The sequence below is a fragment of the Theobroma cacao genome, chromosome 9, assembly GCF_053813885.1.
Source record: "Theobroma cacao isolate CCN51 chromosome 9, ASM5381388v1, whole genome shotgun sequence".
Lineage (NCBI taxonomy): Eukaryota > Viridiplantae > Streptophyta > Magnoliopsida > Malvales > Malvaceae > Theobroma > Theobroma cacao.
In genome coordinates this window covers 7,527,486-7,555,476 of record NC_142647.1, presented here as the reverse complement: position 1 = coordinate 7,555,476, position 27,991 = coordinate 7,527,486, and the positions used below count along the sequence as shown (strand labels likewise).

Genomic DNA, 27,991 nt, shown 5'->3' with positions numbered 1-27,991 from the left:
CTACTATTTTTACTGTCGGAAGATTTTCACTGGCATACAAATCATTGCAAGCGCCGTGGTTTCTCTAACAAAAAATTTTCATTTTGCTCTTTCTGGATTCACTGCATTACAGTTACAGTTTGGCAACAGTGTCCTTATCGTGTCAGCAACAAACAATTACCAATAACCACCGTCAAAAGAGCAAAACCAAAATTTTCATATCATCACCCTTTTTTTTGCCCTTCTCTTCTGTTTCATACCATCTCTGATCTTTCTGCCTCTGTAAAGAAAATGGCGGGTAACGACTGGATAAACAGTTACTTGGAGGCGATATTGGATGTGGGTCCAAACTTAGACGACGCCAAAGCGTCGCTGTTGCTCCGGGAACGAGGGAGGTTCAGCCCAACGAGGTATTTCGTGGAGGAGGTCATCACTGGATTCGATGAAACTGATCTCCACCGTTCCTGGGTTAAGGTACTCTTGTTTCTTTACAATCCGTTAGAATACACTACTTTTTTTTTTAATTATGTTTCAATAGTTTTTAGCTGAATGATTGTTGTTCTTCTATTTTCTTTCTTTTTTTATTTTTATTTTTTGTGGGGGTTGTGGACGGTATAGGCTCAAGCAACAAGGAGTCCCCAGGAGAGGAACACGAGATTGGAGAATATGTGTTGGCGGATTTGGAATTTGGCTCGTCAAAAGAAACAGGTTCTTTCTCTTTCTTTCTTTCTTTTTGGCTTTTTTTTTTTTTTTTTTTTTAAGAATGTATCTTAGATGTTGAATTGTGTACTGATGATGATGTTGATGATGGTGAGAATGTAATGTGAAGAATAATACGTTAGGGGTATTTTTTTTTTTTTTTGCGTTGTTAAAGTGGTTGAAATGCTTAATAAAGTTGTGAAGTATTTGAAACGTTTGAAGAAAATGTGAGTCTGGTTGGTTTCTTGAGGGGGTTGATGGGTGTTAATGGATTTTCAGAACTTTAACAAATGCTACTAATATCTTGTCCAAAGAAGAATAGGTTTGATAGTTGTTTTTCCTGCTTGCGTTTGCTTCCACACTGAAAAAGTAAAAAAAGTTCGATTACAGGTACAAACAAATAGTATTTTTTTTTTGCATAATCAAAATTTAAAAATGTTACTTTTTCTTGTGTTACATTTTTCATGTCTAATTCTGTTTTTTTGCTTCCTAAGTTTGATCCTTCCTCATGTCTAATTCCTAAATATAATGTCCTTGTTTTTTTAATTCAACTTAATATGTATTGGAGAGAATAGAATGCTAATGATTGATTTGGTTGCTTAGAGTGGGAGGTATAAGGTTAATGAGAAAAAAGAAAAAAACTCTTGGCTTGTCTTCACCCATAAAATAACTTTTCACTGTTCTTCATATGCAATGTGGATGATATACTGACTGATTTGTTTTTTCTTCTCAACATTAAGGTGATAATCTTGAGTTGGAGTTATTTTGGTTTTTGTAAGAATATGTATGTTTCCTGCTCATTCCTTAACCAATGAAGAAATTTATGAGACTTCTTCTGACTTCAGAGTTCAAAGTATGATTTTGTTGCCTCCTTGAAAGGGTGTGGTTTGGCATAATTAAAATTAATTGGTAAATTCAAATTTTCTAGTTTTCATTATCTTAATATACTAAGAGATATATTGAGCTGCCTGTAACTAAATCTTAAGTTATTTGATGTTTCCTTCTTTTGTAGCATGAGGGAGAGTTGGCCCAGCGAAAGGCTAAACGCCGTCTTGAACGTGAAAGAGGCCGCAGAGAAGCAACTGCTGATATGTCTGAAGACTTATCAGAAGGGGAGAAAGGAGATATTGTCAGCGACATATCAGCCCATGGTGAGAGCAACAAAGGCAGACTGCCTAGAATAAATTCTGTTGATGCAATGGAGACTTGGGCTAGTCAACAGAAGGGAAAAAAGCTATACATTGTATTAATAAGGCATGGACTTAACTCTATTGCTTTATTTTCTTCACATAGTTGTGAAAAGGATTATGCATAGTTAAGGCATGGACTTAACTCTAGTGCTTTATTTTCTTAACATAGATGTGAAAAGGATTATGCATAGTTAAGTTTCTGTTGCAGTAGTTATAGCATTTTAGTTAAACAAAAATGTTAACAGAGTTGTGCCTCTGGCATCTTATTTAGCACTAAACATTGGTCTGAAATCGATCATGTAGCCACTGAAGGTTAATTTAATAAAAAGAAAATGAAAATTTGTTGACAATAATTGATGTAAATGTAACCCTAGATGTTAGGATGTATCTGGCATGCATGATGGTTTTTAATAGTAATTTTTAACAACTAGTGTCTATGCAGCATTCATGGTCTAATTCGGGGTGAAAATATGGAGCTTGGTCGGGATTCTGATACTGGTGGTCAGGTAATTTGGTTGTGGAATCTTTCTCTCTCTATTTCTGGTCATAGAAAACTTGTTCTATGGCATATGCTGATAACTGACAAAATCTTGAACTTTTGTTGTGTATAGGTTAAGTATGTTGTGGAACTTGCTAGGGCTTTGGGCTCAATGCCAGGAGTTTATCGGGTTGATTTGCTGACTAGGCAGGTAGCATCACCAGATGTAGATTGGAGCTATGGTGAACCCACAGAAATGCTTACACCAAGAAATTCAGAAGATTTCCTGGATGAGATGGGAGAGAGCAGTGGTGCTTATATTGTCCGAATACCATTTGGCCCTAGGGATAAATATATTCCCAAAGAACTTCTGTGGCCTCACATCCCCGAATTTGTTGACGGTGCACTTAACCACATAATACAGATGTCCAATGTTCTGGGTGAGCAAATTGGTAGTGGGAAACCAGTCTGGCCTGTGGCCATCCATGGTCATTATGCAGATGCAGGTGACTCTGCTGCTCTTCTATCTGGTGCATTAAATGTACCGATGCTTTTTACTGGCCACTCGCTTGGCCGAGATAAGTTAGAACAACTCTTAAAGCAGGGCCGCTTATCAAGAGATGAAATAAATACAACATACAAAATTATGCGCCGAATAGAGGCCGAAGAATTATCTCTTGATGCCTCTGAAATAGTCATAACCAGTACTAGACAGGAGATAGATGAGCAGTGGCGTTTATATGATGGTTTTGATCCAGTCCTGGAGCGTAAACTGCGTGCAAGGATCAGGCGTAATGTCAGCTGCTATGGAAGGTTCATGCCTCGCATGGTTGTAAGTTCTGGAACATTATGTACTTTGCAAGGTGCTTTCATTGGTGTCAAAGAGTGCTGTTGAAACCCAGGTGCAGCTACCAAGCTTTGGAGCTTGGCTTATGGATAGTATTACATGTCTAGTGTGTTGTATTTCATGAGCTTGGCTGGGCGAGGCATGGTGTTTGATTCTTGCTTCACTCAGAATAAACATGCAGGCATGTTGAATCTCTTGCTAGGTCATAGAATGTTCTTTGTGAATCTGTTTTTTTGTGCAGATAATTCCTCCCGGAATGGAGTTTCATCATATTGTTCCACAAGACGGTGATATGGATGGTGAAACAGAAGGAAATGAAGAACATCCATCTTCCCCAGATCCACCCATCTGGTCCGAGGTTCTAATTATTCCTTACGCATTGCTACATAGTGCTTCACATTTATGTGCCCAAAGCCAAAGATATGCTACCATGTCTCTTGCTGCCATTAATTTTGATACTAGTTTTGAAATTGTTATTTGTAGATAATGCGCTTCTTCACCAATCCTCGCAAGCCTATGATACTTGCCCTTGCTAGGCCAGATCCCAAAAAGAACATCACGACTTTGGTCAAAGCCTTTGGAGAATGTCGTCCTCTAAGAGAGCTTGCAAACCTTGTATGTTTGAATAATCTGATGAGATTTGGTTGATGAAGACAGCTTTTTTCATTCCAACTGACAGTTCTTTTGTTATAAGCTTTTCTTTCTTGTGCTTAAAAGCTGAAATGATTCTGCTGGATCTTTCATTTAATTCTATATTTTTCTTTCTCTGGTGCTTCACAGACATTAATCATGGGGAACAGAGATGGAATTGATGAAATGTCAAGCACAAATTCTTCTGTTCTTCTCTCAGTACTTAAGCTTATTGACAAATATGACCTTTATGGACAAGTGGCATATCCTAAACACCATAAACAGTTTGAGGTTGCTGACATTTATCGTCTAGCAGCGAAGACAAAGGTGATTTTTGTAGTGTATGTTCTACAATAAATTCATAGGTGGTTTGATGTTGTGGTCTACTTCCATTGCAGTGCACAACTGTACATGCTTTGAACTTACTTTTTCTCTTTGGTCTCTTCCTTGTTTCAAAGCTCTTGCCAAGTGCCAAGGGTGCTGCATTGACCGCATTCTAGTTGTACCCTAAATCTTATTTGTGAAAGAATATGTTATTGCAGTTGTTGTCTATGTTCAATTAGTATTACACACACACTCACATACATACATAAATACATATGTATTTGTATACAGCTTGATTTTTAGATTATGGAACTTCTATTTTTTTTCCCTTATGTTGAGGAGGGATATAACTCAGCGTAGTTTTGTTATGCTATTATTGAGATTCTTGCTTTGAGTTTCTAATAGTTCTTGTTTAGTCTTTGGTTGTTATTTCTCACCCACACTATCTTCTAAATTTGTTGTAATCTCATATAACTCTCTCTCTGTTAAGATTATCTAAATATTTCTGTTCCTGATCCAATTTTCTTGTGCAGGGTGTTTTCATTAATCCAGCTTTTATTGAACCATTTGGCCTTACTTTAATTGAGGTGCTCTATAAAATAGTTATAAATAGTTCATTAATTTCATCTTAGTTTAGAACCATATATGACCATGGCTCTTTTGTTCCAGGCAGCAGCTCATGGTTTGCCTCTTGTTGCCACCAAAAATGGAGGTCCAGTTGATATACTTCGGGTATGACTTATCAGTTAGAATGTGTTTATTAGACATTAGAGCATGACAAGCATACATTAGACTGCTAAGTTTAAATCACGGTTTTGATATTTAATATGAGATGTTATGCAGGTGCTTGACAATGGCCTTCTTATCGATCCTCATGATCAGCAGTCTATTGCTGATGCCCTTCTAAAGCTTGTTGCAGACAAGCAGCTCTGGGCTAGATGTCGCCAAAATGGTTTGAAGAACATTCACCTATTTTCTTGGCCAGAGCACTGTAAAACTTACTTATCTCGAATTGCTAGTTGTAAACCAAGGCATCCACAGTGGCAAAGGAGTGATGATGGAGGTGAAACTTCAGAATCAGATTCACCAAGTGATTCCTTGAGAGATATACATGATATTTCTTTGAACCTGAAGTTTTCTTTGGATGGGGATAGGAGTGGAGTTAGTGGAAATGATAATTCTTTAGACTCAGAAGGAAGTGCCGCTGATAGAAAGAGTAAGTTAGAGAATGCTGTTTTATCATGGTCAAGGGGTGTTTTAAAAGATCAAAGGAAGGCTGGATCTGCAGACAGAGCAGACCATAGTTCCAGCTCAGGAAAGTTTCCAGCATTGAGGAGGAGGAAACATATCTTTGTCATTGCTGTGGACTGTGATTCCGATGAAGATCTTCTTGATGCCATTAGAAAGATTTTTGAAGCTGTGGAAAAAGAAAGAACTGAAGGCTCTATAGGTTTTATATTGTCAACATTCATGACAATATCTGAGATACACTCTTTTCTGACATCTGGAGGCTTGAACCCTAATGATTTTGATGCTTTCATCTGCAATAGTGGCAGTGACCTCTACTATTCAAATATTAATCCTGAAGATGGTCCCTTTGTAATTGACTTTTATTACCACTCGCACATTGAGTATCGTTGGGGTGGGGAAGGATTGAGAAAGACTTTGGTCCGTTGGGCAGGATCGATTACTGATAAGAAGGCAGGGAATGAGGAGCAGATTGTTACTGCTGCTGAACAGCTTTCAACCAATTACTGTTATGCTTTTAGAGCAAAAAAAGCGGGAATGGTAAATTTTCTTTTTATTATACTACTAACTACTGGTAAATGACTTTCTCATGAAACAGCTTGATATTTTCTCACCAAATAAGGATGAATTGGAGTTTACATTTCTAACATGTCTAGCATGTGATTATATATACACATATGTTTATGAATTTTTTAACAATACCATGGGAAACACATATTTATGTTTATGCTCTTCTCAGGTACCGCCTGTTAAGGAGCTTCGGAAGTTGCTGAGAATTCAAGCTCTCCGTTGTAATGCTATTTATTGTCAAAATGGAACCAGGATAAATGTAATTCCAGTGTTGGCATCTCGTTCCCAAGCCCTCAGGTGGAGTGTTTTATGTTTCCTTTATTAATGCTATAATGTTTTTTCTCTTGAATGTTGCCTTGATTTCCATGGTTATCCTTTTTATTCGTCATGAAACTCTGGCTATCCAATCTTCATAACTTAAAGTTGATTAGGTGCCTTCCCTCATTTATGGCTGAAGAAAAAAAAATTATTGTCCCATAAGTTCTAATGCTTTCTATTAATTTGTAATTAAAGGAATTGGTTTGGGTCCATCAAATTTTTCTAGTGTAGTAGTAGTCAATAAAGCAATGCAATTTTATCCTTTCCTTTTCTTTTTCCTATTTATTGGAGAAACAGTCTGCGTGGTATCCAAATTTGCAAAACTAAAGGGAAATTTATTGGGTTTTGAACATTTTGTTTGAATTAGATGATTGACCTGATGAATATGATCTATTGAGTCAAGAAGCAGCACTTTTTTGAATGTTTTAGTTGCGGTGGCCTGAACTTCTTGCATTTCTCCTATACTTTTATATTTTTTGATGACTTTTGGTACTGAATAATCATCCAGCAAGGAAGGAAGCTGTTATTAGCCAAATTCAAGAGCCCTCTCGATAGAACATAGTTTCAATTATCTTTATCAGTACTCAAAACAGTTGTTTTCTTCTTTGATCAGTGACATTCTAGCTTTTAAACATTTTTGATCTGTTGAATCATGTTTGAATTCAATGACCCCAAAACACATGTCAGGTATTTGTACGTTCGGTGGGGTGTTGAACTGTCAAAGATGGTGGTTTTCGTTGGAGACTCTGGGGATACAGATTATGAAGGGTTGCTTGGTGGGATGCATAAAAGTGTAATATTGAAGGGAATTTGCAGCAGTGCAAGCAATCAATTGCATGCCAACAGAAATTATCCGCTCTCTGATGTCATGCCTGTTGACAGCCCCAACATTGTTCAGACATCTCAAGACTGCACCAGCTCTGACGTCCGTGATTCCTTGGAGAATCTACTCAAGGGCTAGAAAAGTCACAACTAGAGCTTCTCTCTTTCTCCGGCTCCTGCTCAGAAGTCATAAGCATTCTCCTACTGTTAGTAGTTTTTCTCCCTGGAACATCAAAACCAATCTAAATATGTTTCCCTCAGATTTGTACATTCCTTCAAAACGTCCATTTGCGGATTGCTGATATAGCAAATAAGTTTGATCACCAGCTAAATTGTATGGGTGTTGTATCATTTAAAATGTGGGTGCCTGCCTGTCTTGCTATCATAATTATCCAACGGGAATGTGATAATACAAGTTGCTAATACCGATATCTGCTGGGCCTTGGGACCCTCCCAATCCCTTTCCATCTTTTTCTAGGGATCATCATGTACAAGAATAAGCGATAGAGCCCATTTTCGCCTTTTTGTTGACACTTATTTGACCCCACAAGTCGCAAGCCAACTTTGCCTGGCGAGGCGGCTTCAGACTAATTAGAGCTAACGACATTGGCAGGGAAATTTGATACTACTTTTTTTAAAAAAAAAATTTGGTTATACTGTATAAGAGTGAACAAATGAGTAAATTAAGTGGTTTAGTTTATCATATTTAAAGATCAAATGAATTAAGTATTTTTAGAAAATTGATTAAACATAAATGATGAGTAAACTCACTAAACATAAAATTGGTTTGGTTGGTTTGATTGTGGATTTTTTAACAAATTATAATATTAAAATTTATAAATTTCATTCATAATTATAATATATATAAATTATGTATAAATTATATATAGATATATAAAATATATTACTTTATTATATATATATATAAAATTAATGATACAATTTATATATTATAATATTTTAATTTTTATATCAAAGTTTGTATAAATAATCACAAATTATAAACAATATGTTATAAAATTAAAGCAATAACTAAAAAATTTATTAAGAGTAATCATACAAAAAAAGTCTGTCATAAATTGTAGTAATACTTATATATAAATTAAATATATGTATATATATATATATATCTAATAAATTATTTTATTATGTATATATGAAATTAATGACAAATTTATATGTTATAATGTTTTATATCAAAGTTTGTATAAATAATAGCTAATTATAAATAATATGTTATAAAAAATAAGGTGATAATTAATAAAATTATTAACTGTAATCATATAAATAAAATTTATTATAAGTTATAATAATGCTTATGTATAAATTAAATATATATATATATAATGTTTATATAATTATATATATATATATATATTCATAGCATTTTATACTATGAAACATTACTAAAGTGTAATAATTATAACATATTAATATGTAGGATATTTACTATCATATATTATAATATTAATATATAAGTTATATCATTTAAAATATATTAGTTGTAATTTCTTATTAATATAGATTTATAAATAAATAAATAAATAAAACTAAAATTAAATTACTTTGATTATGATTTGTATACATACATATAATAAACTAATATATTTTAAGTATATTATTAATTAAGTTTACTATTAATTCTTCTTAATATATGTAAAAAATATTATAGATATTAATAAATGTCACGACCCGGAACCTCTCTCAGGCCCATGACAATCGTCGCGAGATCCCGATTGACACTCATTATCCGAAATGCCAACCGGAACCCCGCAAGGCTTACATATCAGTTTCTTTCCTTTCCTGTGAGCAATCATTGTTAAATATCGAGTTTTTAGAGAATATATACTATTTTAGATAAAAAACAATCAAAATAAAATTTTCGCCACACAAGGGTATTTTGGTCATTTTTTTCTCAAAAATTTCAAAACTGGCTAAAACGTAATATACAAGTACAAAATACATAATTCATATTCAAAATGAGTTTAAAAGTCTAAAATCGTCATTTAAAACGAAATTACGATTATTTGAATATAATAAGAAAATAAAAGAAATATTAAGGGAAATATTTTATTTTCTTATAAAACAATATTTATAGAGTTATACGTGAATAATTTTTATAGCGTAAAAGCTAAATAAATTTATACATACTGAAATACAGTAATTCAAAATATTTAATTTAATTTACAATAACAAGAGAGCCCCCGAATAAACAAAAGTAAAGAGGACTGTGAACCTACGGTTTGAAAAATGCAGATCCAATGGTAGTCCTCGATGAGATCAGCTATCTACAGTCTATACTGAACCTGAAATGGGTGGAAAGGAGTTGGGTGAGATTTTGCAATCTCAATGAGTAAACAGACATTATCATAAATATCTAAAGGCGAGTAAAATGGAGGCAAGTTTAAACAACAAATTTCAACCCATTTCATAATGTTTTCAATTTATTTCTTAAACCATAAAATATTTGTAATTTACCAAAACAATTGTTAAGGCTTATGTCTTTTATTAAAACAAGGCTCAAGCCAAAACTAATCCTCGGGATACCTTGGCCGAGGCATCTAACCGAGTCCGCAAAGGGTGTTAAAATATTCACACGTGAAACACATTTTTATTTTTAAAAACCAGCCGTTCCTTGGCGTTGGCCGAGTTACACATTCACGTGGGGGTTCAACGTGAAGTGAGCTCTAATACTACCCCAAGAGTTACCCTCATCGCCTCTACAACCGGAGTAACTATATAACTGGGTTTACCGTGCCCCTCTAATAGGCAGTCCACGAAAACCCGTCACTGCAGTGACTAACCCACCAATTTTAATAAAATTTTGACAGTATAACGTGACTTTTATTTATTTATCCAGTCTGCATAGTAAAACAACTTACATAAATTTCCCAATGCATTCACAAAATATAGCCACATATACTCATTTCTCATAAACCATTTCTAGGAAAATATATATTTTTCAAGTCAATTTGTAGCCTCCAATTACTCAATTTCATAATCAATACAATATATTTTTATTTGTCACATTTATTCCTAAAATATCAAAAATCACGTTTTAATCTCGTTCTCATTTCATAAAATACATAAAGGGCATTTAAAAATAAACTCTAGATAATTTACAATAATAATAAGTTTACTCACCGTTTGTACAAACTAAAAGCTTTCTAAGCTCCCCGATCACTACTCGTTGGGTACGACTTCTTTGCCTTTTCCGGAAGGCTCTCCTCCTAGACACATTACAAAAGTTTACACAATTCATCACATTGATGCTAAATCATTATATAACTAACTTAAATCCTATACTAATGCATGGTATGAAATGCAATAGCCTAAAACGGCTTAAACGCGGTATTAACCTATTTTTGGCACTTTGCTCGATAAATTGCTAACGCGATCCATTTTAGCTCTAAATCATCCCATTCTCTCTCCAACATTTCTAACCATTAAATATCAGCCAATAACCTTCTAAAAACAACAAAATCAGCTCACTCCCTTCCTTGGAAAATTCGGCCAAAAATGGGACATTAAGTCGGTTAATTTTCTACTTTGTTTTTCTATCACGTTTAATCATTTTTCATCATTTTCTCTTCATTTTTCTTAGAATAAAATCAATTCATCATCATTGTACAGCATTGAGCATCCAGCCAAGAGTGGGTATTGTGAAAATTTACTGATTTCTTGCCCAATTTAATTTCTAAACACATTTAACTAACTAAAACTATCAATTTAACTAAAAATCAAAACCTAAAAATTTCAATTTCTCTCCCCTAGAATTTCATCCAGCCCTTGATATCACTTTTTGATCTCTCTCCTCAAGCATGCTAAATGGAAATAAAGGCATAGGAAAGGTAGAAATCAAGCTAAAATCGAAAAATCTTACCGTTAGACGCGTAAACGGTCGAAAACCGCGAATTTCCCTTTGAATTTTCTTGTTTCTCTTTGGTTTTTATTTTTTTCTTCCTTTCCTCTCTATTTCCTCTCTTGTTCTTCCTTATGGCCGGCCAGCACTTAAAATTTGGGTTTAAATGGGCTGACTTTTCATTAAAATAATATTATATCATTAAAAAATGCCACATGTCACTTTCCCATTGGCCCATTTTTAAAATTTCATCCATTTGTTTCCAAATTTTTACCATACACTTGTCTCATATATTCATAGCTTAGATAAAATTCTCAGACTCATCCAAAGTCTCGGTGGAGTAATTTTTTGAAATTTACACTTTTGCCCCCGTAAAAGTCAAAAATTACATTTTTGTCCCAAGAATTGAAAAATTGCCCATAGACATATTTTTCATCCCTTATACTCATACCATTCTCCAATTTGTCAAATTTGATCTAAATTCTCTCAAAATCTCAAATTTTGTCCGTGGGTGGCAAAATTACGATTTTGCCCCTACACTCCAGAAATCATCAGAATTAAACTTTTTCACTTCCTATCATTAAATTATACTCCAAATAGTTAATCTTGGTAAAAAAATTCACTCCATGATCAAATTATTATCTTAGGTGGCAAAATGACGATTTTGCTCTTGAATATCAAAATTTTCAATTTTACCCCAAATGAACCCTCGAATTTCGAACAATAATTTTTAGTCATTCCTGAACTATAAAATATTAAATTTCATCCTACAATTCCTATTTGAACTAGTTCGAGGTTAAATCAATTTAAGTGTACCGTTAGGGACAATATCGGGTTTCGTTTATTCTTAGGTGCTTTTCTAGCGTAATAACATGTTACTCAATGCATGTATGTCATGACATATATTTATAGGATCGGGTTTACAATAAATATAAAAATATATTATAATAAATTTATTTGGTTTTTTGAGTCGATTGGTTTAAGAATTTTAAAATCGAGAACTGATCAAAAAGCCAATTAGATTAAACATTTTGAATCAATTGACCTAATGGATCAATTTGATCGAACCGTTTTACCCAAATCGTATCTGATTTTGGTGAGTTATTGGTTTAGTTTGGTTTTTCTCACCTCTAAACATATATATTAGATTCATTGTATTAAATATTAATTAAAAATTTTTTATTTTTATTATTTAACTTGTAAATATAAGTTAACAAGGTATCTTTTAAATTGATTACGTTGATATCCTTCATTCACATTTATAAATATCAATGTAAAATTTGACCTTACTCAAGATAAGGTCAATATTTGCTTTATTTTATGTTGAACATCTACATTCAACATAACATGAAAATTAAAAAATAAAAAATATTTTTTAATTGTAGGGTTATATTATTATTCACTTCTTTTCTATTGAATATTTATATTTAACATAACATGAAAATTTAAGAAAAAATGAATAAATTAAGCGTTTTGTATATATACTAATTTTTTTAAAATATTTGATATTTAATAATTTTTAATTTTTAAAAACAATGTATATGTATATGAACTATATGTAAATGTAAAAAATAAAATTGATAGCTATAAATGTTTAAAAAAGAAATCATAACATAAATGTGAGACAAATTCAAAGAGAAAGAATATTCGACGGACAAATTAAAAGGTATAAGCGACAAATTTCAAGTTATCTTCAATATCTCGAATGAAATGTATCTAAAATCAAATGTTCCGACATTTAACTCACAATGCGGGCTAGTGTCCCCTAGCTTGACGTACTTTAGTAATTGCTACCCCCACTACAAATTTAATTGACGGGTGTTGTACATAATTTTAGTTGGGAAAATTTTTTACCTTAAAATTCCAAAATTTTTCAATACCAGTTATAACACCATTTATTTTGTTCTCTCACATGATTTTGTAGATGGTCGGTCTTTTGTGCAAAAGTCACGGATCTCACATTGAAAATATATGAAATAAATCTTCATACGTCTTTTGGTAGGGGTGAGCAAATGGGTGGATTGGGTAATTTAGTCCACTATACCTAAAGATCAAATAGATCAATCATTTTTAAAAAATTGATTAAAATCGATCAAATATAATGGAAGACCAAACCAACTAAATATAAAATTGGTTTGATTGATTCGATTTTGAACCAATTGATCAAAATTTTATCCTTTTTTTTTTTACAAATTATAACATTAAAACTTATAAACTTTATCCATAATTATATATATATGAAATTAATAATATAATTTATATGTTCTAGTGTTTTTATATCAAATTTTGTATAAATAATAACTAATTATAAACAATATGTTATAAAATCTAATGTGAGAGCTAATAAACTTATTAAGCACAATTATATAAATAAAGTATATTATAAGTTATAGCAATGCTTATGTATAGTTTAAATATATGTATATATATATAATATTACATTATTATATATATATATATAATTAATGATATAAATTATATATTAAAGTGTTTTATATAATCATATAAATAAAGTCTGTTATAAGTTATAGTAATGCTTATGTATAAATTAAATATATGTATATATAATATATGACTTTATTATATATATATATATAATTAATGACATAACTTATATGTTATAATATTTTATATCAAAGTTTGTATAAATGATAACTAATTATAAACAATATCTTATAAAATTTAAGGTGATAACTAATAAAGTTATTAAATATAATAATATAAATAAAATTTATTATAAATTATAGTAATGCTTATGTATATGTATATATAATATATTTATACAATTATATATATATATATATATATATATATATAAATATATATATATTCATACCATTTTATATTACAAAACATTACTAAGGTGTAATAATTATAACATAATAATAAGTAGGATATTTACTATCATATATTATATTATTAACATATAACTTATATTATTTAAAATATATGACTTGTAATTTCATATTAATATAGATTTATAAATAAATATATATAACTAATATTAAATTACTATGATTATGATTTGTCTATGTACATACAATACCTTAATATATTTTAAATATATTATTAATTAAGTTTACTATCAATTCTTCTTAATATATAAAAAAATATTATATATATGACTATATATATAAATATATAAAAAATTAGTTTAGTTTTTTTTGGTGGATTGGTCCAAAAATTTTAAAATCGAGAACTGATCAAAAAACCAATTGGACCAAATATTTTGAACCAATTGATCTAATGGATCAATTAGACCGAATCATTTTACCCAAATCGCATTTGGTTTAAGTAGGTTATTGGTCTAGATTGATTTTACTCACTCTTATTTTTTGAGATTAGAAGTGTGAGTTCATGATAAAGTTGTATCAAAGTTTACTTATTTTTTCACAGATATAATGAGATATCAGAGTCGAGATAGCTCCGAACGAACTATGAGTGAAAAAATCAATGTCAAAGATTTCACATTAAAAATAGATAAGATATGTCTTAGATTTATAATTCGAAGTTTCCTTCAACCACACATGCACGTTTCTATATATCTACCATTTTTAATTTCTCTCACATTTATTATTCCAATAATGTATCCAAGAAATACATTAATATAATTTGTCAAGAATAATTATTTTTTTATCTATTAAAGATAATAAATGTCACCCACTTTAACATTCCATTTGGTAATGAGTTGTTACAAAATAACTATACACTTGCATATATCATTTAACATACTATGCATTATTGGTATAGACTTTAGCAAAGAAAATGGAACCTTTTTGTCCGAGTATGGTTTATTTTCTTAACAGTAAAATTTTGGGCCTCAAAGCTATTTTTAAAGACTAGTTGGTATCTAGTCTAAGAGTGAACAAAATCAATTCATACTAATTATCTATTCAAATCAAATACATTTTGGATAAAATGATTCGGTTTAATTGGTCCATTAAATTAATTGATCTAAAATATTTGGTCAAATTGATTTTTTTGTCGGTTCTCTATTTTAAAATTTTTAGACCGATTCATCCAAAAAAGCAAACTAATTATATATATTAATATATATGATATTTTTTATATAAATTATGATGAATTGATAGTAAACTTAATTAATAATTTACTTAAAATATATTAGGTTATTATATGTACATATACAAATCATAATCATAGCAATTTAATATTAATTATATATATTTATTTACAAATATGTATTAATATGAAATTACAAGTTATATAGTTTAAATTATATAACTTATATGTTAATATTATAATATATGATAGTAAATATCTTACATATTAATATATTATAATTATTACATTTTAATAATATTTCGTAATATAAAATGTTATGAATATATATATATATAATTGTATAAATATATTATATACAAATATATTTAATTTATATATAAGCGTTACCATAATTTATAATAAACTTTATTTTTAAGATTACATTTAATAATTGTATTAGTTATCACCTTAGATTTTATAGTATATTGTTTATAATTAGTTATTATTTATAGAAATTTTGATATAAAATATTTTAACATATAAGTTATGTCATTAATTTTATATATATATATAATAAAGTCATATATTATATATACATATATTTAATTTATACATAAACATAATTATAACTTATAATAGACTTTATTTATATCATTACAATTAATAATTTTATTAGTTATCACCTTAGATTTTATAATATATTATTTATAATTAGTTATTATTTATACAAACTTTGATATAAAACATTTTAACATATAATTTGTATCATTAATTATATATATAATAATATATATTATATATACATATATTTAATTTATACATAAGTATTACTATAACTTATAATAAACTTTATTTATATGAGTACACTTAATAAGTTTATTAGCTATTACCTTAGATTTTATAACATATTGTTTATAATTAGTTATTATTTATACAAATTTTGATAGAAAACATTAAAACATATAAGTTATATCATTAATTTCATATATATATATATAATTATGGATGAAGTTTATAAATTTTAATATTATAATTTGTGAAAAAAAAGTGATAAAATTTTGGTCCAAAATTGGACCAATCAAACCAATTATATATTTGGTCGGTTTGGTATTTTTTAATACTTGGTCAGTTTGTTAAAAATGATTGGTCCATTTGGTCCTTAAGTATGGTAGATCAAACCATCCAATCAGGGCCGGCCCTTAGGTGAAGCCACCCAAGTAAGGGCTTTAGGCCCCTAATTTGAGAAAGCTTCAATTTTAGAGAAAATTTATAATTTTATAATAATTATAATATAATTAATTATATTAAAAATATATAAAAATATAAAATAATTAATAAAATTTTTTATTCTTTCACTTTTTTAATTATGTGCCTAATAAATTTTAATTTTCTATTACTTTTTTATTTCTAGAATGCTATTAATTCTCAACTATATTCTCTAATTTTCAATAAACTAATAGTCATATGTATTTAATTATCTCCATCAACTATTTTTTTCTCACTTATTTCTCTTATTTCCAATCAACGCATTTAATAATTTACAACAACTATTTTTTTTCTAGATATAAAACTAATTATTTTTTTCAATGTATAATATCTACTTTTGAAATTTTCCTTTCTCATTTTCTATTTCTTCCTTTAATTTCAATTTTTTTCAAAAAATACACAACAAGTCTGTTCTTTTATTATCTTCATATAGCTATGAGCCTCATTTGAAAGAATATTACCTTAATCTTGAATGTTATTTAAAATATAATAACTATTTTGACATTGATGGTTTCGATTCATTTTCAAAATTAAAATATAATAACTAATTATTTTTTTCAATGTATAATATCTACTTTTGAAATCTTTCTTTCTCATTTGCTCTTTCTTCCTTTAATTTCAATTTTTTTCAAAAAATACACAATAAGTCTGTTCTTTTATTATCTTCATAAAGCTGTGAGCCTCATTTGAAAGAATATTACCTTAATCTTGAATGTTCATTAAAATATAATAACTATTCTGACATTGATAGTTTCGATTTATTTTCAGAGTTAAAAATTTTAAAAGAAATTATATATGAAGAAAACAGTCCAATTGACATACTTAATCATATAAGAAGACTCGATTCTTTTCCAAATGTATATATTGTTTTTAAAATAATGTTAACAATTTCAGTAAGTGTTGCTTTAGGAGAAAGAAGTTTTTCAAAACTAAAATTAATAAAATCTTATTTAAGATCAACAATGTTTTAAGAAAGATTAAATGGATTGGTTATATTATCAATTGAAAAAAAATTAAAAAAACTTAATTATAAAAGTTTAATTAAAAATTTTACATCTCAAAAAGCTAGAAGAATAAAATTTTAATAATTTTTTTAATTTCAATTAAACAAAGCCTCATTTGAATATTTCGTTTTAAGCCTTTGAACTTATTGGACCGCCCCTACATCCAATCCACCAATTTGCTCACCCCTAATCTAGTATGCTTCAATAGGTTTTTGTTTTCTATTAAAAACTCAGTTTTTGGTGAGAAATATGTTTCATTTTGTTCTATAATTAATTATAGCTTTACAAATATTAAGTAAGGAAAAAAAATTATATTCCTTCTGTTCATATATTAGTAATGAAAAATTATGTTTATTCTCTTTTTTTTTTCTCTTATTTTTAGCAAGCACCATTTGTAAAAATGATTAAACAATTGATCTATCATCATTAAATAGATTTTAATTCTTGTAATTCAGTTCTTATTGGAAAAATGTTAGTATATCATCTTCCTGTCTAGGTAGAACATCCTTTCAGGCTTAATTAGAAAAATTAGGAGTTAATTAGTTACTTCAAATATGAAATTATTTCATAAATTTGGACTATACAATAAATGAAGAGTACGTAGTAGCTAAGTTATAGTACTGAAATTCAATGATTTGTTGGTTTCCTTTGCATGCTGGCTGCTGAACAAGTTATTACAAATCATTAATAATATTCAGTATCATACAAGCTAAAAGTGCAATTTAACAAACAATTCAATTGGAGCTTTAATTCCAATTTAGATCTATTACATAATCTTTTTGCTTTCATTGTGTTTGACTAATTTATCACATGTTGTTCAAAACTTTTTGTTGTTGACAAGTCAAAAGAATATATATTGATATTTGGAATTATGAAATTTATTCATGGAAAGCCCTAGAGAAACAATTCATTAAATATTCAAGAAATTCATGGCCCATACACGATTTAATACTTCAAGTTAAAATTTCACTTGAATTCAATTTGACACCAAAAAAATGACACAAAATATATAACTCTTGAAGTTGAACCTTAATTGTGCTTACAGGTTAATTAATTAGGGTCATTGAATTAATTATTCTATTTATTAGGTTCTCTTATGTTATTTAGTTTTTTTTTTTTACAGTTTAAAGAATTTTTATACCATAAAAATAAATAGTAGAATTTGTATTTGATTAATAATAAGCCAAATAGAGAGATTTAAATATTAAGTTGTGTAGTTGAGATTGACTTGAGAAAATTAATTATCTTTCGGTAAGAAGTAAGACCCATAAATACATATAAAAGAAAGAAAATATTGGTCCTATGATTATGAACCAGTAATTAGTAATTAATAAACCAAGGGTGTGCTTAGCTGAACAAGTTATTGCACAGACAAGCAATCTGTGTTTTTTGGCAGTTAAGTTGAAGTGTCTTAAGGGCAAACGAGAAATTAAGAACAACAAAAAGAAATCAATGGTCTTATGGTAGGCCACCTGTCCAGCTCTGATAAAGAAGGTTGCCTAATTATCTAACTAATCTTTAGATCTACAATTAAATAAACAGGTTTGCATATATTAAAAAAAAAAGATAGGAAGAGATCACTAAGATCTACTTGTATATCCCATAAGGTTGGGAATCTTTTTGTAAAGTACAACTTCCACAAAGGTAAAGCTTAAGGAAAATGCCGAGGGTCTTTTCTTTGAGTCTAGGCAAGAAATTGATCCTAAATATAGCTGGACTTCTCAACAAGGATTATTCTAATTCTTTTTGCTATTTAAGAATATACATAGAATTTACTCAATCCCAACTAATTTCCTGAAAGATTAAGTTTCTAAAGAGACTTTCTTGATAGTAGTTGTCAATATTGCTTAATTTACGCAAAGAAGATATTGTTCATGATGATGAGGTGCTTATTCATGCACAAAATATTCGTTAATTAGGGAATACAATCATATCTTAATTGTTATATCTTTAATATACTATGAATATCATTTTGTAATGTCAAAAGTTTTATTAAAAAATATTAATAATTGTATGAACTTATTAACGTATAAGTATTTGATTCAAGGATGAGTGTAAATTAAGTTAAATTTTTTTAAAAAAATATTAATTTATAGTTAATGAAATGTATACTTTAATATCAAAATTTCCGTATAGGTAATTAATTGTAATTATAAAAAATCTTGACATGAGAATGTTGACCACGCCTAGAAGAATAATCCTCAAAAAAAAAAGAAATATTCCTTTTCAATTAGAAATGAGATGCCATATATACTTTATCTATCTATCTACCTATCCACATGTTGAAAATTTCACTACTTAATTTAATTGTTGAAAGGGAACACAATCAAGTGACAACTTTTTGCTTGTTCAAAGTTGAAAACTCGAATCAATTTATTTGGGCGGTTTTTGAGTATCCCATCCCATTATCCCATCAAAGCTTACAGTATTTATTGATTACCTACCAACAACTCTTTCCCTTCCACACGCTTTGGTTGCATGCAAAGCACAGCCCCATACTTGTAACGACAACAGATTAACTTATAGCTAAGCTATAGACAGGGTCTTCCCTCCCCTTTAAATGTTGCAGTTGGTGTAGTTAGCTATCTGCCATCCTCCAAACAAAACTTAAATAACCTTTCAAAAAGAAAAGAAAAAAGAAGGAAAACTCTAGTTAGCTTTCTTTTTCATTTCCTGCAGGCCCTCAACTCTGTTTATAAATCACTCAAGGTTCCAGGTCATGACTTTCATCGAAGACCAAGCCGTTGTTGTTTTGAAGAGAAAAAACAGAAAGATGGATCAGACCCTCGATTCCAAGCTCGTTTCTCAACCAGTTCAAGTGGAAAACAGGAAGAAAGGTGATGATGAGGATGATGATGATGATGATCAGAGCTTGAACAAGGCTAGAAGGCGGTATGCTTTGGTGTCGTACAAGGAGCTGCCGGACTACATGAAGGACAACGAGTTTATCCTGAATTATTATAGGGCTAATTGGTCTATCAAGGAAGCTCTCTTTAGCATCTTTCGTTGGCATAACGAAACCCTTAATGTTTGGACGTAAGTTGCAAAAGAAAACAAAGGTTCATGATTTGTCTGATGGTCTTCAGTTTTGTTTTCTGTGGAGTTTCTTCATTTGTTTCTTCTCATGATTATTTTCAGTCTTTTTTTTTTTCTAATTTTATTCTGGTTTTCTGTTGGACTCTCTAGGCATTTACTTGGGTTTGTTCTATTTTTGGGATTGACCATGGCTAATTTGGTGGAAGTGCCACAAGTAGCGGATCTCATTACCTTCTTAGCCAGGTTCGTTTGAGGTTACAATTCTTAATTTTAATAAATTTTAACATTTTTTTTCAGTAATACTTGTCGAAGCAAACAAACAAATTTGTTTTTTCTCTTAATTCTCTGCAATTTCATTCATATAGTTCGGTAGAAATGGTAGTATATTCCTATGTTTCCTTAATTTTTTGTAGTTCTTAAGAAAAAATTGCAAAATCTTGTGTTGTTCTTTTAGCTTTTCACTTTATTATAACAGTAACAAAATTGACATGATCATGCTCCTATGAGTATTGTCCAGGCGTCTTGCAAATACTAAACTAAGCTCCATCAACTATTTCATGATATATATATATGTATGTATGTATGTATGTATGTATGTATATGAGATGGGATCCAATGATATTTTACCAATGGCTTACAACTTGCAAGTAAGCCTGCACGTGCCAGAGTCAAAGAGAGGACTGTTAGTTAAAATTTTGGATTAATCTGAGTCCAGACGACTGGAAAGTGAACTGGTGAAAGAAAGGGAAAAGGGGAGGGAAGGGAAGGGAAGGGAAGGGAAAGGAAGGGAACTTACAAACTGACCAGCTGGAGGGCTGTTACTCGTGGCAAAGTGGGGCAAGTTTATTTTCAACTAGTTGCCATGCCATTCCTCACTAGGAAATAGGAAGTGACAAAATAAAACAAGAGAATTTATTTATTTATATTTATTGTAAATGATTCAGAAAAAAAAAAAGTAGATAAAATGGATGTTCTCACAATAAAAGCTTTGACTGATGCAGTGGCCTTTAGGCACGGGCAGGTATTTGAATTTGATGATTCAACCAAACGTAATGAATGCTTCGTACCAGGAGGCTCATTACTCATAAAAGTCAAAATACGCTGTCAACTCTTATATCTAAGAAAGGCTCACCAATATAATTGTGGCTGGAATTTGATGGTCTATTTTCACATTATATTTGTGGTAACTGTGCACTAATTGACAGAAAATTTTCCAATATATATATGCCAGCCTGCTAGTTAAGTGCCTTACTGATGACAGATAATAAATCGCTGAGCATAGATTTTCCTTGTCCTAAATCAAGAAGTTATATTTCATAATTGGTGCAGGTCTTTTCCTATTAGTGCCGACTCCAATGTATCTCATGATTCTAAAGAACTCTTTATGGTGAGTATGACCCTGTGGCATTTATTCATATGATTATAACAATGTTATGCCTACTTTTCACCCCATTTTTTTTCTTTAATTTTGGTTATGCTATAAAGCTGATAGTTTGAGAATTGCAGGGAGCAACAAATCTTATTGATTTGAAGCGGATAACAACCCCAGAATTGGATATTACCCCTCCAGTGTCGCCGGTTACACGGTGGCCATTCTATGTATTCTTAGGCGGTTCCATGTTCTGCCTCCTATCAAGCAGCATCTGCCACCTCTTTTCTTGCCATTCACACCATCTAAACCTTACATTGTTGCGAATAGACTATGCCGGGATCACTACCATGATCATCACATCATTTTTTCCTCCAATCTACTACATTTTTCAATGTGATCCGCAGTGGCACTTTGTCTACCTTGGTGGGATCACGGCTCTAGGCTTGTTCGCCATCGTAACACTGCTATCACCATCACTGTCAACGAGCAAATTTCGTGCATTTCGAGCTTTACTCTTTTCTTCCATGGGGCTCTTTGGCATTGTCCCTGGAATCCATGCTGCAATTGTCAACTGGTCTAATCCGCGTCGCAGTATCACTCTGGCCTATGAGGCCGCCATGGCCATATTCTATTTGACCGGGACCATGTTCTATGTTAGTCGGATTCCAGAGAGGTTGAAGCCTGGATGGTTTGACTTGGCAGGGCATAGTCATCAAATATTTCACATTCTCGTCGTGATGGGTGCATTGGCTCATTATGGTGCTTCTCTTGTATTTTTGGAGTGGCGTGACCGTAATGGCTGTTAATCATCAAAAGGTGGGTTTATGTTTGTTTAATTTAGTCATGTAACTGTGAGTAATATTCATTTAGTATAGTTTTCTTTTTCTCTTTTGTGAGGTTGGGGGTCTTGGGATTTATATGTATGACGTTCAGGTATTTTTCTCTAAATGTACATCAATGATAGGTAGCATCTTCATGAAGGGAAGGCTATCAGTAGAGCTGCAATATACAAAGAATCATACTTGAAATTCATGTATTTTTTTTTTCCTTTCTTGTTTCACTTGTTGGGGATTGAAGAGAGTTAAGAACAGCTTCCTCATTCATATATATGTAACCTATCAATTAATCATTTTTTTGACTGTATCATCAACTTATTAAGCGAAAGTGTTCTTCTATGAACAATGTTGTACTTCCTTTATTGAACTGATAGTATCTGATCGATGTTTGAAAAATTCTAGCAACTGCATGCTTCAGGAGAGTATCCTCAGTCAGTAGCTACCAGTTTCCCGCAATCTGGTGGCTTTTAGCGTGGAATATCATAAGTCCGAATGCTCAAGCCGCAAGGTTTGGAAAGTCCAGAGAATTAACCAGCAAATGGTTATCAATTCTGTCAATTCTCTGATCTAGACTCCAGAAAAATGACATGAATTGGAGCTTTCAAATTAAAACAAAGCACATTATGGATCAGTTAAAGCTTATTAGAGTGCATTAACTCTTTAAACAGAGCAGCATTAAGCCGTTAACTGAGTTAGAAAAGCAGGGTCTAAAGACTAAGCAAGAAAAAGAGATTAAAGGAAAAGAGGAACGGCTTACAATTCTCCAAGCTGGCTACTAAGCCATTACTTGGAGGACTATTATAAAAAATGGTCTAAACTCTAATGTCTACTTATCACCTGAAACTTGGACCTTCCAGATCGGTGAATAGAGAAGATTAATTCTTACCTTTCAATTAATATTTGAAACTACTTTCAACGTATGTATGAGAGTTTGCATAAATATCTGTAAACAATTACAGGATCCAATGCCTAGCTGGTTGGACTTTTAGTACTTTGTGCCTTCAACTTCACCTAAAGGGCACAGGGCTCTAGAATTTTGTGATCCGAGACTTACTACAAATGCTGAAATTGATGTGTAGTCATATGAACACCGTCTTAGCCAGCCAGATTTTGTGGTTGAGTAAATCAGTAAGCACCCGGGTTTAGAGCTCAGACTATTCTCCAGAATCTCTACACTACAAGCATCACCATTAAAATAGGTGACTTTCCAGGGCCTTCACACGTGAAAAGCCTAATAGAGCTGAAAAGAATAGTTGTATATTCAACAGGGGAGCAACATCGGTCTGCAAAAGCAAGTACTCTGTAATCAACCCAGAATTAAAATTAGAATGGGAAAATGAACCTGTAAATTTTTAATAGCTCTGATCTGATTGAGTTCAAGCTTAGAAAAGGACCGACACTGGAGGCAAGAATCATTTCCGAGCTTAGAAAGTCTAAGCTATCATCTGTCAATATATATGATATTTTTAATAGCGATTGATTATCACTTTGCTTTTACCAGTGGCCATCTATAGCTGTCTCCGCCAAGGACAATTACCAGTCATCAGTAGCCAAAAAAAAATGTGGCAGCTGCGACCAGTGGTCATAATCAAAGATTAAGTATCAACAACCATCGCCTTTAACTAATGATGACTGGTATTTAATTTGGAGGATGTCAATGACAAAAAACTATAAGAAGCAACATCCATACAACTAGTAGTCAATGCATTATTTTCTTAGTTACCAAATATGGAAAATGTTAAAGAAAAAAAGTTACACAGTTCAATGCAGAACAGAAAAATAGTTAAACAGTACAGAAACCTATACTAATTTCTGTAAAAAAAGAGAGGAGGTTTTGTTATTTTAGATATGAAATAATCAAATTAAGATCATTGCTGAAATAATTAAACATCATAAGCCTTCCTCAATTGCCATGTGATTAGTCATTATATCTTATTATTGAACTGATTAAACAAGTGAATATCTATAAAGAATAGCTAGCAATAATCTTCTTTTCTTGCCCATCATTTTAATATTCAGAGGTTGCAGTCAAAGGCCTTTTTACTTTCGTATGATATATATATGTATGCAAACTAAAAGGTTAGCTCAACTTAGTTCTGCAACTTTCATATATAGCCGACAATATCTTCCTACCTTTCTATCCAATGAAAGAAACGCCATAGGAAAGGTGAGATACAGAGAGTTTTCATGAAGTCATGGGAACCTCAAGCTGCCATTCATCGTCCTTTCTTCTTCCAGCTCTTTTACTTCTTCTTCTGGGCCTTCTCTGTTTCTCTCCCTTTAATAGCAACCATTTCACTCAATTTGTAACTTCTTTCTCGCCTTTCAGTCTAGGACAGACCAACCATACAACAACACCACACGTTTCCCTTGATGGGTTTTTATCAACTTCCATGTATAAAAGCAGTAAACATAAGGCTGCTATCATCAAAGTGAGCATTATATACATTTTTGCAAGTTTATTTTTGCAAGTTTTGTCTTAAAGCCTCACTGAATGATGACTGTTTTTGGCCCTGTTTTAATCCATCAACTTCGTAAATGTTTCTCTATTGGCAGAAAAAGAGCAACTCTGAGAGGATTGAAGAAGATTTAGCTAGAACACGAGCAGCCATTCTCAAGGCAGTTCAATTGCAAAACTTTACATCAGAGAAGGAAGACATTTTTGTTCCAAGAGGGTCCATTTATAGAAATGCAAATGCTTTTTATCAGTTAAGTACTTTTATGTGAACCTGGCACTATAGATTATATTTGAGAGGACTAGTATTGATTTCCGATCGATTAACATGTTCTTTCTGTTCTTCGTATATAATCAGGAGCCATACAGAGATGATAAAAAGGTTCAAGGTGTGGACATACAGGGAAGGAGAGATACCTCTAGTCCACAACGGGCCATTGAACGATATATATGCCATAGAGGGGCAGTTCATTGATGAAATGGAGAGCAAGAACAACCCTTTCAGGGCTCGCCATCCTGATGAAGCGCATGTATTTTTCTTGCCAATTAGTGTAACAGGAGTGATTCACTATGTTTACAAGCCTATCACCTCAGTTAAAGAGTATTCTCGTGATCGATTGCAACGATTAGTGCTGGACTATATCAACACCGTGGCAAGTAAACATCCATACTGGAACAGAAGCAATGGTGCGGATCATTTTATGGTTTCATGTCATGACTGGGTATGTTTCAACTTTTTTTTCTCTTTATTTTCTCAGTTTCTGGGCGTTTTCAGCTGATGTTTATATCCAGGGATGAGTTTGCTTTATATTTTATTGAAAATTTACAGATTTCCTGATTCATCAGAAGCGTCTAAAGTCCTGCTGTGCCTGAGCATGTTTAGGTGCATGACAGAAATAAGGCTAGTGATTGGGATACTTGGGAAGGCAAGGGACCTTAAGAGCAAATAGTAAATTCTTTGTTTGTTTAGTCACTTAAATTATAAGTTACAACATGTGATCAACCAAGGATTTTGGTGTGAAAAAAAATGTGGAGTTTCCATATTTGTCTTCCTCACTTCAGGTCTCACATGGCAGACTGAAATGAAAACTGACAACCGTTCAACAATCTTCCCATGAAGCAAGGCTCTAATTAAATGGCGCATTTTTTTCACATTATAAAGTGCATTCAAAAGCAAGAATCTAACAGTGTGCAAACTTTATTTATACTGCAAGTGGCATTTTAAATACCCCATCTCCTCTCCTCCAAACGGTGGGTCAAAAGAACCAAGGGTTGATTTTATACAAACAATTGTGAGTACGGCACATAACTCCTCGAAAGGAATGATGACAAACACTAGCATATTCTAGACACAATGCACTTTCCGAACTTACATTATTTTTTAATCTATTGCTATAAATTGATGAACTTATTAAGAAGAATATTTAGTGCTACTTTTCTCTGTTTGACATTTCAGGCACCGGAAGTTTCACAAGCCAATCCTGAACTCTTCAAGAACTTCATCAGGGTCCTTTGCAATGCTAATACTTCTGAGGGGTTCAGGCCCAAAATAGACGTCTCGTTGCCTGAAATTTACCTACCTTTCGGAAAACTTGGGCCACCCAATCTGAGCCAGGGTCCTAATAACCGGCCTATCTTGGCATTCTTTGCGGGTTCAGCTCATGGATACATCAGGAAAATCTTACTCGAGCAATGGAAAGACAAAGACAATGAAGTCCAAGTCCATTCTCGCCTTCCTACGGGTGTAAACTACACCAAAATGATGGGGCAGAGCAAGTTTTGCTTGTGCCCAAGTGGGTTTGAAGTGGCCAGCCCAAGAGAGATTGAAGCAATCTATGCAGGGTGCATCCCAGTCGTAATCTCAGCCAATTATACATTACCCTTTAGTGACGTCCTCAAGTGGAGCCAATTCTCAGTACAAATCCCCGTGGAGAAAATACCAGAAATTAAGACCATTCTGCAAGGGATACCAAATAGAAAGTACTTGATGATGCATGAGAGGGTGAAGAGAGTACGCCGGCATTTTGAGTTGAACCGGCCGGCTAAGCCATTCGATGTAATTCACATGGTGCTTCACTCCGTATGGCTAAGGAGGCTCAACTTCAGGTTGTCTTCTTGATCTAACAGGGAACCCTTTGTGAAGAACATGCTTGATTTCATTGTTTCTTTTTTGATGTTAAGTGAGATACAATTTTGGACCACATTTGGGGCCAGAAAGGCAAAGGCCAGCCTCAAGTTTGTGCCATTAAGGAAATTTGCAAAGAAAAATGTACTATAACAGCACTCTTTGATCACAAAACATAAGAATACTATAACACATTTTTCATTTCTAATGTTCATTTTAGTTTCTTCAAGTGATATTCTTGGGACTAAGTAACTAACAACAACTCGACAAGTCATGTTTTCACTTTAAAAAATCTTAGCTAACATTCATTTCAAACTCATGATGGCATGCATTTAATTAAAAAGGAAGCAGGCTCGAGAAGTTTGTGATCCAAGGCAGAGAGTACTATGAACTTGAGACATTAGCTCAGATCATGTGGCTCTTTCTAAGTCGTAAACATGCTCCTCCTACATAAGATAACGCCTTGGCTCAACCTGGCTAGCGATAGTATATAGATACCTTAGGGTCTTGTCTTTTTCTCATTTATATTATTCAAACCCCTCATCTAAAATTTCTTCACCTTCTATAATTATAATTACTTTGATCTAAGAACTAGAAATATAAAGAACTATTATTCTATATATTCTCCTTTATTCACCAAAATATTGTCAAGGCCTAGCTAGTCAAATAAACTCGTTTAACGTCATCCTTAAAAATTAAGGAACTAAATATAAACTGATAGAGATATATATGTACATTAAAAAATGGTCCGAACAAAAAAAATACAATTATTTGTCTCAAAATTTTAAAACATGTTAGAAATTATATAGAACCCACCTTTTATATATATATGTATATATATTTGATATGAAACATCAATATAAGGGATGGATCATCAGGTATACCTTTACCCCGGTTGGGTATTAACAAAAGTAAATACCTATTTCCG

General features: G+C 31.6%; 3 protein-coding genes across 4 annotated transcripts; all 3 read left to right on the top strand.

Annotated features, from left to right (window-relative positions):
• Positions 1 to 66: 66 nt before the first annotated feature.
• On the top strand, positions 67 to 7,528 carry SPS1F (sucrose phosphate synthase 1F). 2 transcript variants are annotated; one of them, XM_018127918.2, is made up of 13 exons: positions 68 to 453; positions 598 to 687; positions 1,691 to 1,932; positions 2,311 to 2,374; positions 2,480 to 3,178; positions 3,435 to 3,551; positions 3,677 to 3,808; positions 3,974 to 4,150; positions 4,681 to 4,734; positions 4,817 to 4,879; positions 4,991 to 5,935; positions 6,135 to 6,262; positions 6,971 to 7,528. In XM_018127918.2, the coding sequence occupies exons 1-13, from the start codon at positions 271 to 273 to the stop codon at positions 7,242 to 7,244; spliced, it is 3,168 nt and encodes a 1,055-aa protein (XP_017983407.2). In that variant the 5' UTR covers positions 68 to 270; the 3' UTR covers positions 7,245 to 7,528. The 2 variants fall into 2 exon arrangements, with proteins under 2 accessions (XP_088665887.1, XP_017983407.2); XM_088809761.1 differs by lacking the exon at positions 4,681 to 4,734 and having other exon boundaries at positions 67 to 453.
• Positions 7,529 to 19,754: 12,226 nt separating this feature from the next.
• Positions 19,755 to 22,776, top strand: HHP1 (heptahelical transmembrane protein1). Its single transcript, XM_018128415.2, has 4 exons — positions 19,755 to 20,275; positions 20,426 to 20,518; positions 21,605 to 21,662; positions 21,782 to 22,776. The coding sequence occupies exons 1-4, from the start codon at positions 19,959 to 19,961 to the stop codon at positions 22,451 to 22,453; spliced, it is 1,140 nt and encodes a 379-aa protein (XP_017983904.2). The 5' UTR covers positions 19,755 to 19,958; the 3' UTR covers positions 22,454 to 22,776.
• A 2,520-nt stretch (positions 22,777 to 25,296) lies between these two features.
• On the top strand, positions 25,297 to 27,227 carry LOC18588832 (xylogalacturonan beta-1,3-xylosyltransferase-like). Its single transcript, XM_018126792.2, has 2 exons — positions 25,297 to 25,660; positions 26,395 to 27,227. The coding sequence occupies exons 1-2, from the start codon at positions 25,310 to 25,312 to the stop codon at positions 27,055 to 27,057; spliced, it is 1,014 nt and encodes a 337-aa protein (XP_017982281.2). The 5' UTR covers positions 25,297 to 25,309; the 3' UTR covers positions 27,058 to 27,227.
• Positions 27,228 to 27,991: the final 764 nt, after the last annotated feature.

Excerpts from the sequence above, each read along its gene's own strand:
- SPS1F (XM_018127918.2), top strand. The coding sequence starts at position 271 with ATGGCGGGTAACGACTGGATAAACAGTTACTTGGAGGCGATATTGGAT. Across the intron at positions 688-1,690 it reads TGGCTCGTCAAAAGAAACAG|CATGAGGGAGAGTTGGCCCA; the intron begins GTTCTTTCTCTT and ends CTTCTTTTGTAG. Across the intron at positions 4,880-4,990 it reads GTCCAGTTGATATACTTCGG|GTGCTTGACAATGGCCTTCT; the intron begins GTATGACTTATC and ends GATGTTATGCAG.
- HHP1 (XM_018128415.2), top strand. The coding sequence starts at position 19,959 with ATGACTTTCATCGAAGACCAAGCCGTTGTTGTTTTGAAGAGAAAAAAC. Across the intron at positions 20,519-21,604 it reads CTCATTACCTTCTTAGCCAG|GTCTTTTCCTATTAGTGCCG; the intron begins GTTCGTTTGAGG and ends TAATTGGTGCAG. Across the intron at positions 21,663-21,781 it reads ATTCTAAAGAACTCTTTATG|GGAGCAACAAATCTTATTGA; the intron begins GTGAGTATGACC and ends TGAGAATTGCAG.
- LOC18588832 (XM_018126792.2), top strand. The coding sequence starts at position 25,310 with ATGATAAAAAGGTTCAAGGTGTGGACATACAGGGAAGGAGAGATACCT. Across the intron at positions 25,661-26,394 it reads TGGTTTCATGTCATGACTGG|GCACCGGAAGTTTCACAAGC; the intron begins GTATGTTTCAAC and ends TTGACATTTCAG.